General features: G+C 49.0%; 7 protein-coding genes across 7 annotated transcripts; 6 read left to right on the forward strand and 1 right to left on the reverse strand.

Annotated features, from left to right (window-relative positions):
- Nucleotides 1–178: 178 nt before the first annotated feature.
- N7455_001599 (NEDD8-activating protein UBA3) lies at nucleotides 179–1,750 on the forward strand (the record flags this gene model as incomplete). Its single annotated transcript, XM_040951749.2, has 6 exons — nucleotides 179–246; nucleotides 300–401; nucleotides 451–456; nucleotides 517–596; nucleotides 646–942; nucleotides 999–1,750. 6 exons carry the CDS (start codon nucleotides 179–181, stop codon nucleotides 1,748–1,750), a joined length of 1,305 nt encoding a protein of 434 aa, XP_040817603.1.
- Nucleotides 1,751–2,008: 258 nt separating this feature from the next.
- On the reverse strand, nucleotides 2,009–3,256 carry N7455_001600 (DNA-directed RNA polymerase core subunit RPC40; the record flags this gene model as incomplete). The annotated part of the gene is made up of 3 exons (XM_040951781.2): nucleotides 2,009–2,983; nucleotides 3,057–3,161; nucleotides 3,212–3,256. The coding sequence occupies 3 exons, from the start codon at nucleotides 3,254–3,256 to the stop codon at nucleotides 2,009–2,011; spliced, it is 1,125 nt and encodes a 374-aa protein (XP_040818155.1).
- A 420-nt stretch (nucleotides 3,257–3,676) lies between these two features.
- Nucleotides 3,677–5,227, forward strand: N7455_001601 (NADH-quinone oxidoreductase subunit D; the record flags this gene model as incomplete). The annotated part of the gene is made up of 3 exons (XM_040951174.2): nucleotides 3,677–4,339; nucleotides 4,409–5,129; nucleotides 5,190–5,227. The coding sequence occupies 3 exons, from the start codon at nucleotides 3,677–3,679 to the stop codon at nucleotides 5,225–5,227; spliced, it is 1,422 nt and encodes a 473-aa protein (XP_040818539.1).
- A 1,638-nt stretch (nucleotides 5,228–6,865) lies between these two features.
- N7455_001602 (uncharacterized protein) lies at nucleotides 6,866–7,945 on the forward strand (the record flags this gene model as incomplete). Its single annotated transcript, XM_040951545.2, has 4 exons — nucleotides 6,866–6,968; nucleotides 7,022–7,125; nucleotides 7,179–7,203; nucleotides 7,272–7,945. 4 exons carry the CDS (start codon nucleotides 6,866–6,868, stop codon nucleotides 7,943–7,945), a joined length of 906 nt encoding a protein of 301 aa, XP_040818345.2.
- Nucleotides 7,946–8,722: 777 nt separating this feature from the next.
- Nucleotides 8,723–9,436, forward strand: N7455_001603 (uncharacterized protein; the record flags this gene model as incomplete). Its single annotated transcript, XM_040951051.2, has 1 exon — nucleotides 8,723–9,436. The coding sequence occupies one exon, from the start codon at nucleotides 8,723–8,725 to the stop codon at nucleotides 9,434–9,436; it is 714 nt and encodes a 237-aa protein (XP_040818358.2).
- Nucleotides 9,437–10,547: 1,111 nt separating this feature from the next.
- On the forward strand, nucleotides 10,548–11,216 carry N7455_001604 (uncharacterized protein; the record flags this gene model as incomplete). Its single annotated transcript, XM_040950907.2, has 1 exon — nucleotides 10,548–11,216. One exon carries the CDS (start codon nucleotides 10,548–10,550, stop codon nucleotides 11,214–11,216), a length of 669 nt encoding a protein of 222 aa, XP_040817591.2.
- A 772-nt stretch (nucleotides 11,217–11,988) lies between these two features.
- N7455_001605 (SAP domain-containing protein) lies at nucleotides 11,989–13,195 on the forward strand (the record flags this gene model as incomplete). Its single annotated transcript, XM_040951494.2, has 2 exons — nucleotides 11,989–12,034; nucleotides 12,093–13,195. The coding sequence occupies 2 exons, from the start codon at nucleotides 11,989–11,991 to the stop codon at nucleotides 13,193–13,195; spliced, it is 1,149 nt and encodes a 382-aa protein (XP_040818060.2).
- Nucleotides 13,196–13,694: the final 499 nt, after the last annotated feature.

A 13,694-nucleotide genomic window follows, 5' to 3' on the forward strand; every position in this document is an offset into this window, starting at 1 on the left:
GCCCGGACTGAGATCTACGCCCACGGGCAGTGAGCCCGATTAGGTAACTCTGAGACTCTGCCCAGGTGAGCTCATAAAAGCGGCAGCTAAGATAGGAAGCCCCACCTGACCTCGGGAGCAAGTCAAATACGTATAACTATTTACTCTCTTCAGTTGCCCATGACAGCATCCTACCAACATGGATGTGGATTCTGAAACCCCAGATGTCCCGGAATCTCCGATTTACGTGGACCAGCAAGGTCGATGGTACGTTGGACGACTTGACTCTCAAGACCTCAATCTGCTCTAATACCTCACAGGAAGCACCTCTACAACGTCCTAAGTAAACGTGGTCCTTTTACAGATGAAGATTGGAACCCTGGAACCGAGCCTATCAGTGCTCTGGAATCTTCCAAAATCTTGTAAGTTGGTTCACTTCGGAGATATTACTTTTACTAACATGAATTCTAGGGTGATGTTTGTCAACCTTGCAAAGTTCTGTTATTCTATCAAGATGAAGGACTGACTGAAATCTAGCGGAGCTGGTGGACTAGGATGCGAGATCTTAAAGAATCTCGCACTGTCGGGATTCAAAGATATTCATGTCATCGACATGGGTATGTGTTTCAACTCAGAATGCCAAGACCGGAAGCTCACAGTTGACAGACACTATTGACATATCAAATCTCAATCGGCAGTTCCTGTTCCGCCAGGCAGATATCGGAAAGCCCAAGGCTGAAGTCGCCGCTGCTTTTGTGCAAAAGCGAGTGAGGGGAGTGAATATCACACCCTACGTCGGCAAGATCCAGGACAAAGATGAAGACTACTACATGCAATTTAATATTGTCATCTGTGGTTTGGATAGCATCGAAGCTCGACGCTGGATCAATTCCACGTTAATCTCGATGGTCGATGAAGATGACCCTTCGAGCCTGAAGCCACTTGTTGATGGTGGAACCGAAGGTACCTACCTGCATCGTGAAACTCAGTCAAGAACATGTTGCTGATATATCAAACAGGTTTCAAGGGCCAAGCTCGTGTCATTCTACCTTCTATCTCATCCTGCATCGAGTGCCAACTAGATATGCACGCCCCTCGTGCAGCAGTTCCTCTCTGCACAATTGCCACCATCCCGCGCCAGCCTCAACACTGCATCGAATGGGCGCACCAGATTGCATGGCAAGAGAAGCGCAAAGATGACACCTTTGACGGCGACGACTTAGAACACATATCGTGGATATACAATGCCGCTTACGAACGTGCCCAGCACTTCCATATACACGGCGTTACCTTCCAGATGACCCAGGGTGTGGTGAAAAATATCATTCCGGCTATCGCATCGACAAACGCCGTCATTGCGGCCTCCACAACTTCAGAAGTGCTCAAGATCGCCACTGGCTGCAATCCATTCCTAACCAACTACATGATGTATGCTGGTGAGGAAGGGGTGTACACCTACACTTTCGAGGCGGAGAAGAAGCCCGACTGCCCCGTGTGCGGAGAACTTGCCCGGAAGTTGGACGTGGACCCCAATATGACACTAGGAGAGTTCATCGACAGCCTCGGGGAAAGGGCCGAGGCTCAATTGAAGAAGCCTAGTATGCGGACTGAAGAGAAGACCCTCTACCAGCGCTTCCCACCCCAGCTGGAGGAAATGACCAGACCTCACTTGGTAAAAAAGCTGGCAGATTTGATCGAGGATGGCGAGGAAGTCGCCGTGAGCGACCCAGCCTACACCACCACATTCCGCTTCCGTCTTCACTTCAAATAAAGGCAACACTGCCTCTCATTTGAAAATTACAATAAATCACATATTTTTATGACTGGGATGATTAGCCTTAGTTAACTGCGTAGAATTCAAAAGATAGCTGTTGGGCTCTTTTCTAAGACAATTAACACATCCAGACTCCAGCCTCGTGAGGCGAAGCCCTGACCGACTTTTAGTAAATGTACAGCGCAAAGGCAGCCAAAAAGAATCCAACGCCAAAGAATGCATATAGTAAGGTGTAGAAGAGAAAAGACCCATTGATCAACCCATCAGATCGGTCAACCCTCTCTTCCACCGGTTGCACTTCAGCTTCATAACCTTAACAGCCTCCAGGAAGAGCATGTCACTCTCGAATTGACCCGTGCTCTCCACGTTGAAGATGAAGTGATCCCGCACCCGTCCCAGCTTGACCTTACCCTGGAACTCTTCGTGGCGCAAACACTCTCTGCTGACAGTATCATTGAACGCATCCTTAACAACGGCCTTCTGCTCGCCGGCATGGCCCTCGTATCCACTTCCAGGCTGGGCAGCCTCGGCAGAGGTAACGGGCTCAAGGCCGATCACGCCCTTGGGGAAGCACTTGGCAAACTTCTTCGCATCGTCACCGATGATGGGACGCTCGATCTTAATTTCAGGCAAGAGACGGTATGAAGCGGTAGCCACGGGCGAGAACTTGGCGTGGTCGGCACCGATACCCTTCTGGCAGTGGAGTTCCATCTCGATCTTCTGGCCGGGACGGAGCTTGGCGATCAGAATGTCCGGGTTGACAGGTGCGATAGCACCGTCGCCGACGAAGAACTGTTCCTGACGACCGACGGGCATGTACATGAGGTCCTTGGCGTAAACATGGGCATTGGTGTACAGCTTACGAGGGTCCTGCTCGTCCTTGTCTGCGTACTCGTTCTTGTAGCATTCCACGTCGAGGTGGAGCACAATGGTGTTGAAGTCGCAGGGGCCATCTTCCTCCTCGGCTCCGTCTTCGGACGCCTTCTTGAACCAGTGCATCCAGTTGATTCCCTCGACAGAGCCCTTGAGGGGGATCAGGCCCAGTCGTTGTGCGAGCACTTCGTCTTGAATGACGGAAGTGTTGTTGTGAATGAAGCAGTCTTCAATGGCGATGGTGGGGATCTCGGCCATAAGGATACGACGGAAAGCGTTGGCGACAGAGGCGTCGAGTCCGACGAGCGAGAAGGAAGCCTCGAACCGTTCATTGCGGTGGAATTCGACTTGGAAATTCTTTTGGATTTATATGGTCAGAATTGATTGAATCCAGCAGAGTACACCTTCTAGATAATATTTCAGCACATACATTCTTGAATTCGTCGAGTGCCCACCCATGCGACTCTCCGGGCCAGTGGCCAGGAAAATCTGTGGAGGGGATATTGGTGACGGTTTCCGCATTGATGCCGATGATCTAGGACGATTAGTATTCTGAGCTGCATGGGATCATGGTTGAAGACATACACGGCGGCGCTGCAGCTCCTCCTGTGAGGGAACAAGAGGCGCCATGGTGAGCAACTATAGAGGGTCTGGTGAAGGTTGATGGTAAAATCCGCGATCACCGATAAGAGAGATTTCTCGAAGCAATTTTCTAGTTTGCCTGAGGCATAAATGGGGCCTTTATTCTGCAGTCATAATGATAGATTATATAATCACGGAATGCAAGATTACGTGAGGAAAGCAGAACGCTAAACCAAATGAAGGCTAGCGTGGAGCCATCACGCACACAGTATAGTGGCCCCTTCAAGCCAACCAGCGCACGGCTGATGACCCGGCAGCTTTTCACGTGACGAGCCAAAATGCGACTCCCAACTTGAGACCTTCAGCGAGTTCCCTATCCGTAGCGAGCCATATCCACCCATTGAATGCGCCTGGATTGAGGATCATCTCCCCTCTTTTCCCTCTTGGACCTCCAATTCTCCATCCTCCATGGCCGCTTCTTTCGCCCGCCTAGCGGGCAATGCGCCCAAAAGGCTCTGCCTCCGCCCCTCCTCGCTCAACACATCCATTCCTCGTTCCCGCTCGATAGCCACCTCTGTTCCTCGCCGTCAGGCAGAGGCTACTAGCTACCAGGCCACACGACTTGTGCCGACCGACCCGACCTTCACCTCTATCGCCAACAAGGGTCCTTCCGAGGACCCCGATGCTGCTGGCCTTGAATCCGAGGCCGAAGGGATCGACCGCAAGATCCGTCATTACACTGTCAACTTCGGTCCTCAGCATCCCGCTGCTCACGGTGTGCTCCGATTGATTCTGGAACTCAATGGCGAAGAGATTGTTCGCTCCGATCCCCACGTCGGTTTGCTTCACCGTGGTACCGAGAAGTTGATCGAGTACAAGACCTACATGCAGGCTCTGCCTTACTTTGACCGATTGGATTACGTCTCCATGATGACGAACGAACAGTGCTTCTCCTTGGCTGTTGAGAAGCTGTTGAACGTCGACATCCCTGAGCGTGCCAAGTGGATCCGTACCCTGTTCGGCGAGATGACCCGAGTCCTGAACCACCTCATGTCCGTCCTGTCCCACGCAATGGACGTTGGTGCCCTGACTCCTTTCCTGTGGGGTTTCGAGGAGCGTGAGAAGCTCATGGTGAGTAATTGAGAGCTTCTAAAAGCCACTATACCCAGGTCTTATTTACTGACACATCGGGTGCTTTAGGAATTCTACGAGCGTGTCTCCGGTGCCCGTCTTCACGCTGCTTACGTTCGCCCCGGTGGTGTGTCACAGGATATCCCCATTGGTCTTTTGGACGACATCTACCAGTGGGCCACTCAGTTCGGTGACCGCATCGACGAGACCGAGGAGCTGCTCACGGATAACCGTATCTGGAAGGCCAGAACCCAGGGTGTCGGTGTTGTTAACGCCACTGATGCTCTCGGCATGAGTTTCACTGGTGTCATGCTCCGTGGCTCGGGTGTCCCCTATGATATCCGCAAGTCGCAGCCGTACGATGCCTATGACCAGGTTGAGTTCGACGTTCCCGTCGGTGTCAACGGTGACTGCTACGACCGTTACCTCTGCCGTATGGAGGAGTTCCGTCAGTCCCTCCGCATCATCCACCAGTGCCTGAACAAGATGCCCGCTGGTCCGGTCCGTGTTGAGGACTACAAGATCTCCCCTCCTCCCCGTGCCGCCATGAAGGAGAACATGGAGGCTCTCATTCACCACTTCCTTCTCTTCACTAAGGGTTACTCCGTGCCCCCTGGTGAGACCTACTCAGCCATCGAGGCCCCCAAGGGTGAGATGGGTGTCTTCTTGGTCAGTGATGGCAGTGAGCGGCCATACCGCTGCAAGATCCGTGCTCCTGGTTTCGCCCACTTGGGTGGCTTCGATCAGGTGTCTCGTGGTCACCTGCTCGCCGATGCTGTCGCAATTATCGGTAAGTCTTTGTTCTCTTGTTTAATTTAATTCCCAGCTTCTAACATTGAATCTCTTCTAGGTACTATGGATCTTGTGTTCGGTGAGGTTGACCGATAGACGGTATTGGTAACGCAATAATAAAAAAGAAAAACCAAACCCGAAGAAAACCTTCCCATGGCACCCTCTTAGATGGTTAGATTCGCCTGTGCTGGGGAAAATCAGAAAAGAGGAACCACCTATTTTCCTTTATGTGATCTATAAACCCTGGAACTTTCGACGCTGGCCAGGGTGTACCAAATGTTCCATGTTTTCTTCCCATGGCGTTGTGCTATTATGTCTTGTCCTTCTCCTTTGTGTGTCTGTTTTTTTTTTCTACCTCTACTGCTTCAAACAAGCCCTGTGTATAGTGAACATCCGATTCTTCTTCCGTGAGCTGTGTATTTTCCACTATAAATGTAGGGATATCATCCATGAATCTAACCAACATTGAGCCCAAGCCTGATTTATATAGTACAAGGTACCTTTTGATCAGAATATATATACTAGCAGACCTACATAGACTGATAATTTACAGGGGGAATAATCTGAGACGCTGTATCCATTTCTATCATCACATTCCAGCAGTCAATGTTATATGTACTTAACTATGAAGACACCCATCAATATTGGCAGAAAATGCAATATCCCCCACACCGCTTTTGTCCACTTCGTCGCGCGTCCATTGTTTGCCACGTTTGTCAAAGTTGGCAGAAACCGACCGCCCTCGGGGTATAAGAAGGTCCCCCCTCCCCGCAAACTTCCTCTTCTTCTTTTTCTTCTTCAGCTCTCTTTGCCTATTGGCTTAGATCAAGTGTAGTATCTGTTCTTTTCAGTTTAATCTCTGAAAGTTTCCGTCCAGGAAACACTTTGATTATTCCTATTTTTGGTACCCGCGACCTAGCCACTGTGCTTGCGCATGCCTCGTCGCACAGTGTCATTGGGCTTACACTACACCCGATCGACGCGAACTCCTTTTTCATCAACTGTACGGCTTGTCCGGGCGCTTGGAGAAGATGGCTGTAGTCTTAGGTCCCCGTAGAGGATCTCATTGTTTAATGACTCGGCAGTGAGACCTGATATTTGTTTTCGTACGTAGGCTGCAGTTTCCTTGGCAACCTGAACAACGCGTTTGACCAACTCAAGGCTTCGACCACCCCAACCCAGACAAATATTATGTCCATGGGAGGCGCATTTGATAAACATGCCTGGATGCCTGATCATTCGATATTCAGTCTGACCTATAGACACTTTGGAATGATTGAGATACCTCAATCTTTGATATATATATACAGCTTCACTTTTGGCAGCTCCCACCGCATCTTCGGTTTAAACAGTTAAATGCTGATTCACTTGTGAGGTTTCTACAGGTTTAGCTACAGGAAGTCTCTAGGTTGAAAACATGTGGCAATATTTGCTGATCTGAACACATAGGAGAACGTAGGCTCACAGGACTCTCGCTTGCTAGCCTAACAAAAACACTGACAACCTCCTTAATTCATGTCATACGCAAAGACATTTACAGTACAAAGAGCAGTCACATGCAGACTCAAGCATTTACGATGATAATGCCTACTTCATCTATTCGGTAACCCCCCGCACTATGGCCGGGATTGTGATCATTTCCAAATCGGCTATATGCCACTATGTAAGATACAAAAGATCCAATGATTCTCAATTATCTTGGAAATAAAGCGAAACGCATTTGAAATATTCAGCATGAGCAAATCAATAGACATCTCTCAGTCAATCACCTATCCCAAGTGGTTTGGGGGTTCTGCATCATGCATGGCAGTCCTTGTCTCTCACCCTTTGGACCTGAGTGAGTTCGGATATTCCATTCGAAAGAACACAGTTTTGATTGATCAATCATAGTCAAGGTCAGAATGCAAATGGAGCAGGGTGGTGTGAAAGCTGGGACACTCAATACCTGCATTCAAATCGTTCGGGGAGAGGGCGTACTTACACTTTATAACGGGGTAGGTCTAAAGGACAACGATGTTAATTGTGACAAGATACTGATGGGTTGAAGCTATCAGCAGGGTTTATGAGACAGCGTTAGTCCACCTGACTATCCATCTCTTTCATTAATCCCCAAATCGATACATACTCACCCATTCGGCAGTCACATATGGCTCAGTCCGCATCGGCCTCTACGAGACACTAAAAGAACAAACCAAAGCGAACAATATTCCCACCTCCCCACCAGTCCTTGGCCTCTTAGCAGGAATCTCTGGATTTATTGGCGCAATCTTTGGCAACTCCTCAGATATTGGCAATATCCGCATGCAAAATGATGGCTCACTGCCTCCTCATCTTCGTCGCAATTACCGGCACATCTTCGATGCGTGGAGACAGATCAAGCGGCAGGAGGGATGGAAGGCCTTTACACAAGGATTATGGCCGAATGCTTTCCGCTGTGGTATGATGACCAGCTGCCAGCTTGCATCATATGATACCTTTAGGGATCTAATAGTGGCAACCACTGGGATTCATAACGATCATCCAGGTTTGCATTTGTCGGCGTCTTTCTTGGCGGCGCTGGTTGCTACGACACTGTGCAGTCCAATTGATGTAGTTAAGACTCAGTTGATGGGATCTTCAAGCAAGCAAGGGATATTGCATGTGGTGAAGGAACTTACAACAGCAGAGGGGATGAGATGGGTCTTTCGAGGATGGACACCCGGTTTTGTTCGGCTGGGACCACAGACTATGGCAACACTGATTCTTTTGGAGCAGCACAAGCGGTTATATAGGGGTTTCAAAGGGAAGACAGACACCCAGAGAGTCTCACTATGAGTCAGCCCTTCGATATTAGGGACTGTTGGGCTCGATGAATGACAGAGTAATTGATCACCCACCAAATTTGTCGGACGTATTTATCTTTTCCCACTGTGGGAAGTGTAGTTCAGAAGTTTTAGGATCCTAATGAGCTCAAACGTTATCCTCCACACACTTTACAGCACTTTAAATTTACTTTTCATGCTTTCATGGCCATCATGTGAATAAGGGTATATGCAGACCTAGCTAAGTATTATAGCTGGGCATTGTCAGAAAAGCTCCTGGCTCTCACTGAGTTAAATGTTTCGTTCTCGTCTATGGATATATCGGAGCCTGGGGGTGCCATCACGATTATCCAAGACCGTCCATCTAGGATACCTAGGTATGGACTGTTTGCTTTTCACTAGACTGATCGTGATCCTTTGACGACTCTGTCGACCAGTCTCATCTTTTTTCCTACACCTCACCTCTGATTTACCATCCCACCATATCCAACCTATTTTTCCGCTTGGCCTAGCCGTCAAATTGGGCTCACTGCTATCCCTCTTATGTTCTATGTAACATACTCCCTTGCTTCTATCTTTACTGTATTCTTTTCAATACCCCCTGGCCACCGCAGCTAGTCGTTGATTTCTCTTAAGATCGCGGATCTGATCCGGTTGGTGAGGTATGGTCTGGTTGATGAGGTACATACTCAACCACGCAGGGTGATGATTCTGATACTAAACTCTCTAGCCAGAATCTGACCAAGACGCACGATAAGTGATTGAATCTCGCCTCTCAATTTCGGCATCAATGGAGATCCCACAAGAACACCAGTCCGAACAACCCACTCCAACTCCTACGACACCTCGACTCTACACAATACCCGCTGAGATACGTTTGAAAATCTTGGCCTTCTGCATCCCCCGAAAATGTGCCATCAAAGTCACAAACAAGATGTTCCGGCCCTATGGGGTCGAACCTGTGGTTTCAACGCGTGACCTGTCCCTGGAAGACAGATTCTCCAACACCACTCCCCTCTGGACTAACGTTTTACATGTTTCCAAACAAATGAGTGACGAATGCCTGAACATCCTTTATGGCGAGAACTTGTTTGAACTCTATCTGGACAGAGGAGCCGAAGCTACGCTGAGGAAAACATTCACCAAAGAGAATCTCCAGCGAATCCGACTCATTCTCGCTATCGCCCCCAGCCCATATTACAGCGGGGAGTTGAACCCACCCGACATTCCTTTCTGGGCCATGGTGATCCCAAGTCTCAAGGTGTTTGGATGGGCGACCCAGCCAGACAAGAGAGCTGAGCAGAATACGAGCATTTCTACGATGGAGCAAAGGTTGGAGGGCTGGATGGAGTGGACGGATGCCTACTTGGACTGCTTGGGTGAATTTCTGGTGCCCGGGGTGGAGTTCAAAATGAGAGTTGACAATGAAGATGGTGAATACAGGAAGATTGGAAGGCTGACTTTCCGGCGAGGACCTTTCTTCACGAAGACGGATGGAGACTGATGAGTTAACGGGAGTCATGGTGAGGATCGAAGAGGCATTCTACGACAATCAATGTTTAGATTAGGCTTGACTTTCAAATACAAAGTCTGAAACCATACTACGAGATAAACAAATCCAGGTCGCTAAATCTAGTAGTACTTTATAATGCTCAGTTCATTACTTATAAGAATAATCGTCCGCTCATGCGGCCTTTGTGTTTGATGTGCAGATGGATTTTCTATATACATGTAGGTGGCCATAACATCCAACCCTTTAGGGTTTGATTGTACTCACCGCTCTGCCACAATAAAACTAGGAAAGCAGAAGAACAGCATACTTGTTTGTCAGAACTTGTCAATCTTTGTTTGATCTGTCAAAGCTTCAGACTTTCGCAGGTGGCAGGACTATGTTTGTGGGCCTCTCTCCCGCCCCCCCCCCCCTCTGCCTCTCATCTCTCTCACCTCTCTCTCACGTCTTCGTTCCTCTCCCCTACCTCTATCTTCTTTATCATCTATATCGAATACGGCTTTCTGTTTCTCTAGGACTAGCTGTGTTCTCTGGATACTCTTGTATCCGGGCAAGAAGTATGCTCCGCACAGGACATGCTACCTGCAATTTGTGTGGTAGTAGAATTTACAGCTTTGCAGCCACTAAAATTTCCGAGATAATATATCGCGATTCACCGCAAGATCTGAACATTTTCTCCCCGCATAATTCATGGATCTGCGGAAGACCAGCAGATCTGGAGGATGTACACTTTGATGAGATGTGGACGTGGTCTTGCACTTTTCGAGCTGGCAAGTGTTGTTTTAAACATCCTGATTAGATGGTGTTCATTCTAATATTGAGCGTGATCTTAGTGTTTCTTAGACCTGGTCAAAAAGTCACATTCCATCTCTCTGGTGTTGGTGAGTTTCGACCGACCCAACGAATAAGCCTCCCACGGAATGAGAATGAAATGATTTTATGGAATCACCGAAGCCATAGTCAACAGGCCTCTCCACTTCCAAACTTTGTCTCGAGGGTGGAATATCCGAAAGCATTTCCTATGCATGAACGATGCTGGCAGCTCATGACTCGAATTCTCGATGTAGACGTGATCAAAAGGAATATGGACAGCTTTGTGCCCGCAATGTTTAACCCAAAATTTCTGACGCACTCGAGGAGATGGTCTGATCGAATCCTCATGACCCCCGAGGTGAGAGCAGTGCTCGGTTGTACTTCCACTTTGCCGCCAGGATTCCATCCAACTACTCAAGGATTTCGTTCTATAGATTCCTGGAATCCAAGTCGTATGGCTCGTGGCTTTCTCGGCACAGACCCACTGAACGACTCCTACATTAAGAATGTGATCGCAAAGTACACAGCCAAATACACCAGCCAGAGGGAGAAGGGATGTGAGCCAATGTCGCAACACTCAATACCGACACATACAATGTTCCGACGATCCCAGGCTACTTTCAAAACCAGAAACGTGTTTCTCCCGACGGAACTCATCTTGAACATCGCAGATCATTTGAAACATCACAAGGATATTCGAGCTCTGCTTTCGGCGTTTCCGCATTGGTACCCAATGATCCCGGAAAGCTACTGGAGAAGTCGATTCATTGAGGATAACCATCTCGAGAGCAATCATTTCCCAGCAGCGGATGCTTTGGATTGGCAGCATGTCTATCTGCATAGTGACAGGCTGCCACGACCTTCATTTGGGTGGCGGAATAGGCAGCACATCTTGAGTCAACTTGAAGCGGTAAAAGACCGATTCTTGCAGCGACTGAAGCAGAAGGGTATTCAAGAGTGAAGCATATTTGACGGTGGAAGAAATTGTAAGAACTGATAGACGTTTACTGGGCACGCACATTTTTAGGGAACGGGGGTGGGTTTCTGCTTTATTCTTCCATTTCCTACTTTGATTAATTAGAATGAACTAAGCGACTTATCGTGTGCTTTTCGTCTGCTTTCTACTCCGTACCTTGAAATTTTTTTGGAATGACATGGTAGCAGCCCATAGTTCATGTAATACCTGAGGAATCAATGTGGCGTATGATGTAGTCTATAAACCTGCTTCTGCTGTGGCGCAGTGCATGCAGGTTCCCATATTTCCCCCAACAAGTTGTCCTGGTTCTCCGTACGTTGTACTCCGTACAGCTGTCAATCTCTGATTCGGAGATTAAAGCGCCTGTTAAATTCTCAACGAGCTCTTTGTCTTCGCCTGAACCCCCAGCTCAACTCTCGCAGCTTCTGCACAGTGGCGTGTTGATCGCTGCACGGAGCACTCTATCTGCCAATGACAATGGACCTTTGTCGTATTTCGTATTTTTGGAAATATAAATGAGCACATATTGAAGCAGTGTCATCTTGCGTCTTCTGCTCAGAGGCGCCGAATTATACGTGCATGTAGAGCTTCCATTGAATCCATGTAGGTATCCAACTCCAACCTCTCAATGGTATATTGTTGGTAGATACGTATATACCATGTATAACCGTTTTGAGGTAGCCATTGTCCCGTTGAAGTAATAGGCCGTAAAATATAATCCAAAGGAAGATATGCTGCATTCAAATAAAACCAGACGATGATCGAGAAGCTTCAAGAAGAGCTGGATCTGGCTTTGTTGCCTGGTGTCCAGTTGGCCAATGGGATTATTTTAAACTGCTTATGTAATTGTTGTAATTGCAGCTGGGGACTCGGGACCTCCACTGGGTGAGATCGCGTCTCTGAGTGTCTCTTCTTCAGCAATCCAACTTCCATTCTTTTGTTTATCACATATTTATGATATTTGGCCCGCTCTGAATATCAAACATCTGATTATTATTCCAATCAATCCTGCTTCTATCCCCTCCTTCACCAATTGCAGCCTACCAATCTCCGATCGCAAAATGGCCACCGACTACAGCAAGAAGACCAACGCCGAGTTGGTCGAGATCCTCAAGACTCGCTCTCTCCCCCACACTGGAAAAAAGGCCGACATGGTCTCGCGCCTCCAGGAAGATGACGGGGCCAAGCCCTCCGACGCTTCTGCCCCAGCTCCTGCCGCAGCCAAGACCGACGCCCCCGAGGACGTCATTGACTGGGACGACGAACCCGCAGAGACAATTATCGAACCATCCACAGAAGCCGGTGCAGCCGCGATTGCTGCTGGTGGCCAGGGCGCAGTTTCCAACCCCGTCGCTGTTCCCAACCAGCAGCTCGACGAGAACCCCGCCACCACCGAGGACTTGAAGGTCGAAGCGACCGGCGCCGTCGCTGAACCCATCACTCAGCCCGAAGCCGCGACCGAACAGAAGCCCGCCGTCGATTACACACGAGGACTGCCCCAGACCGATCTGGAGGCAGAGCTTGCGAAGCGCAAGGCTCGCGCGCAGAAGTTCGGTATTGTTGAGGATGACGACACAGCTTTGAAGGAGGCTACGAAGCAGCTGGAACGCGCTAAGCGATTCGGTACTGGCGCTGAGGCTGAGACTACGCCCGCTGCCGGTGTAAGCCGCCTTGATCAGGCACTTCCTGATGAGCGCTCCCGCAAGAGACGTAATGAGGGTCGCAGTGACAACCGCAATGATCAGGGTGGTCGTGGAGGCAAGAGACGTGACACTGGAGCTGGACGCAACCGCAACCGTCAACGTGGGGATGGAAACCGCAACCGCGACCGTGGCGATGGGAACAAGACTAATGCCGGTGTGAAGAAGCCTAATGCCGGCGGGAACACTGCCCAGAAGAGTTGGAGCGAGAAGGATAATGCGGCTATGGAGGCTCGCAAGAAGCGGTTTGCAGCCGCTGCTTGAGTGTTTCCAATAGTTTGCTTTGTCTGGTCTTTGACGACTTCGGTTCCATCTCTTGTTTCATCATGGGCGTTTGTGTGTTGATATGCTACCGGACAATTTCAGGGTCAATCATTCCATTCTATTTGTTTTAATATATGTGGTCTCAATGAAAATGTACAAGTGTATGGGGTTTAATTTTGTAAATCGGGAGTAGCGGTGTCCATATGTAGGGTAGGCAATTTAGGTGTAAAAGAGAACCTGAGATCAACATCTCTATTCGCCCTAGGGCCATATCCAAGCACTGACCTACCCAGAGCAAACTCAATCCCAAATTCACTTGCGGCCCCCAGACATAATTCCCCGGTGACTGCGTGCGAAGTGAGCTGAAGCGTGCATTAGTCGCTTGTTCCTGCAGGATGGGCGTCGACCAGTACGATCAGACACTAGAGGAGGATGGGCCAGATCGTGATTGTGGGACCTCAAACCCTTCCTTTCCTATCTTTGGGAGTCCGAGAGTACT

The sequence above is a fragment of the Penicillium solitum genome (genome assembly GCF_028829755.1).
Source record: "Penicillium solitum strain IBT 25940 chromosome Unknown utg000001l_segment0_segment0, whole genome shotgun sequence".
NCBI classification, from domain to species: domain Eukaryota; kingdom Fungi; phylum Ascomycota; class Eurotiomycetes; order Eurotiales; family Aspergillaceae; genus Penicillium; species Penicillium solitum.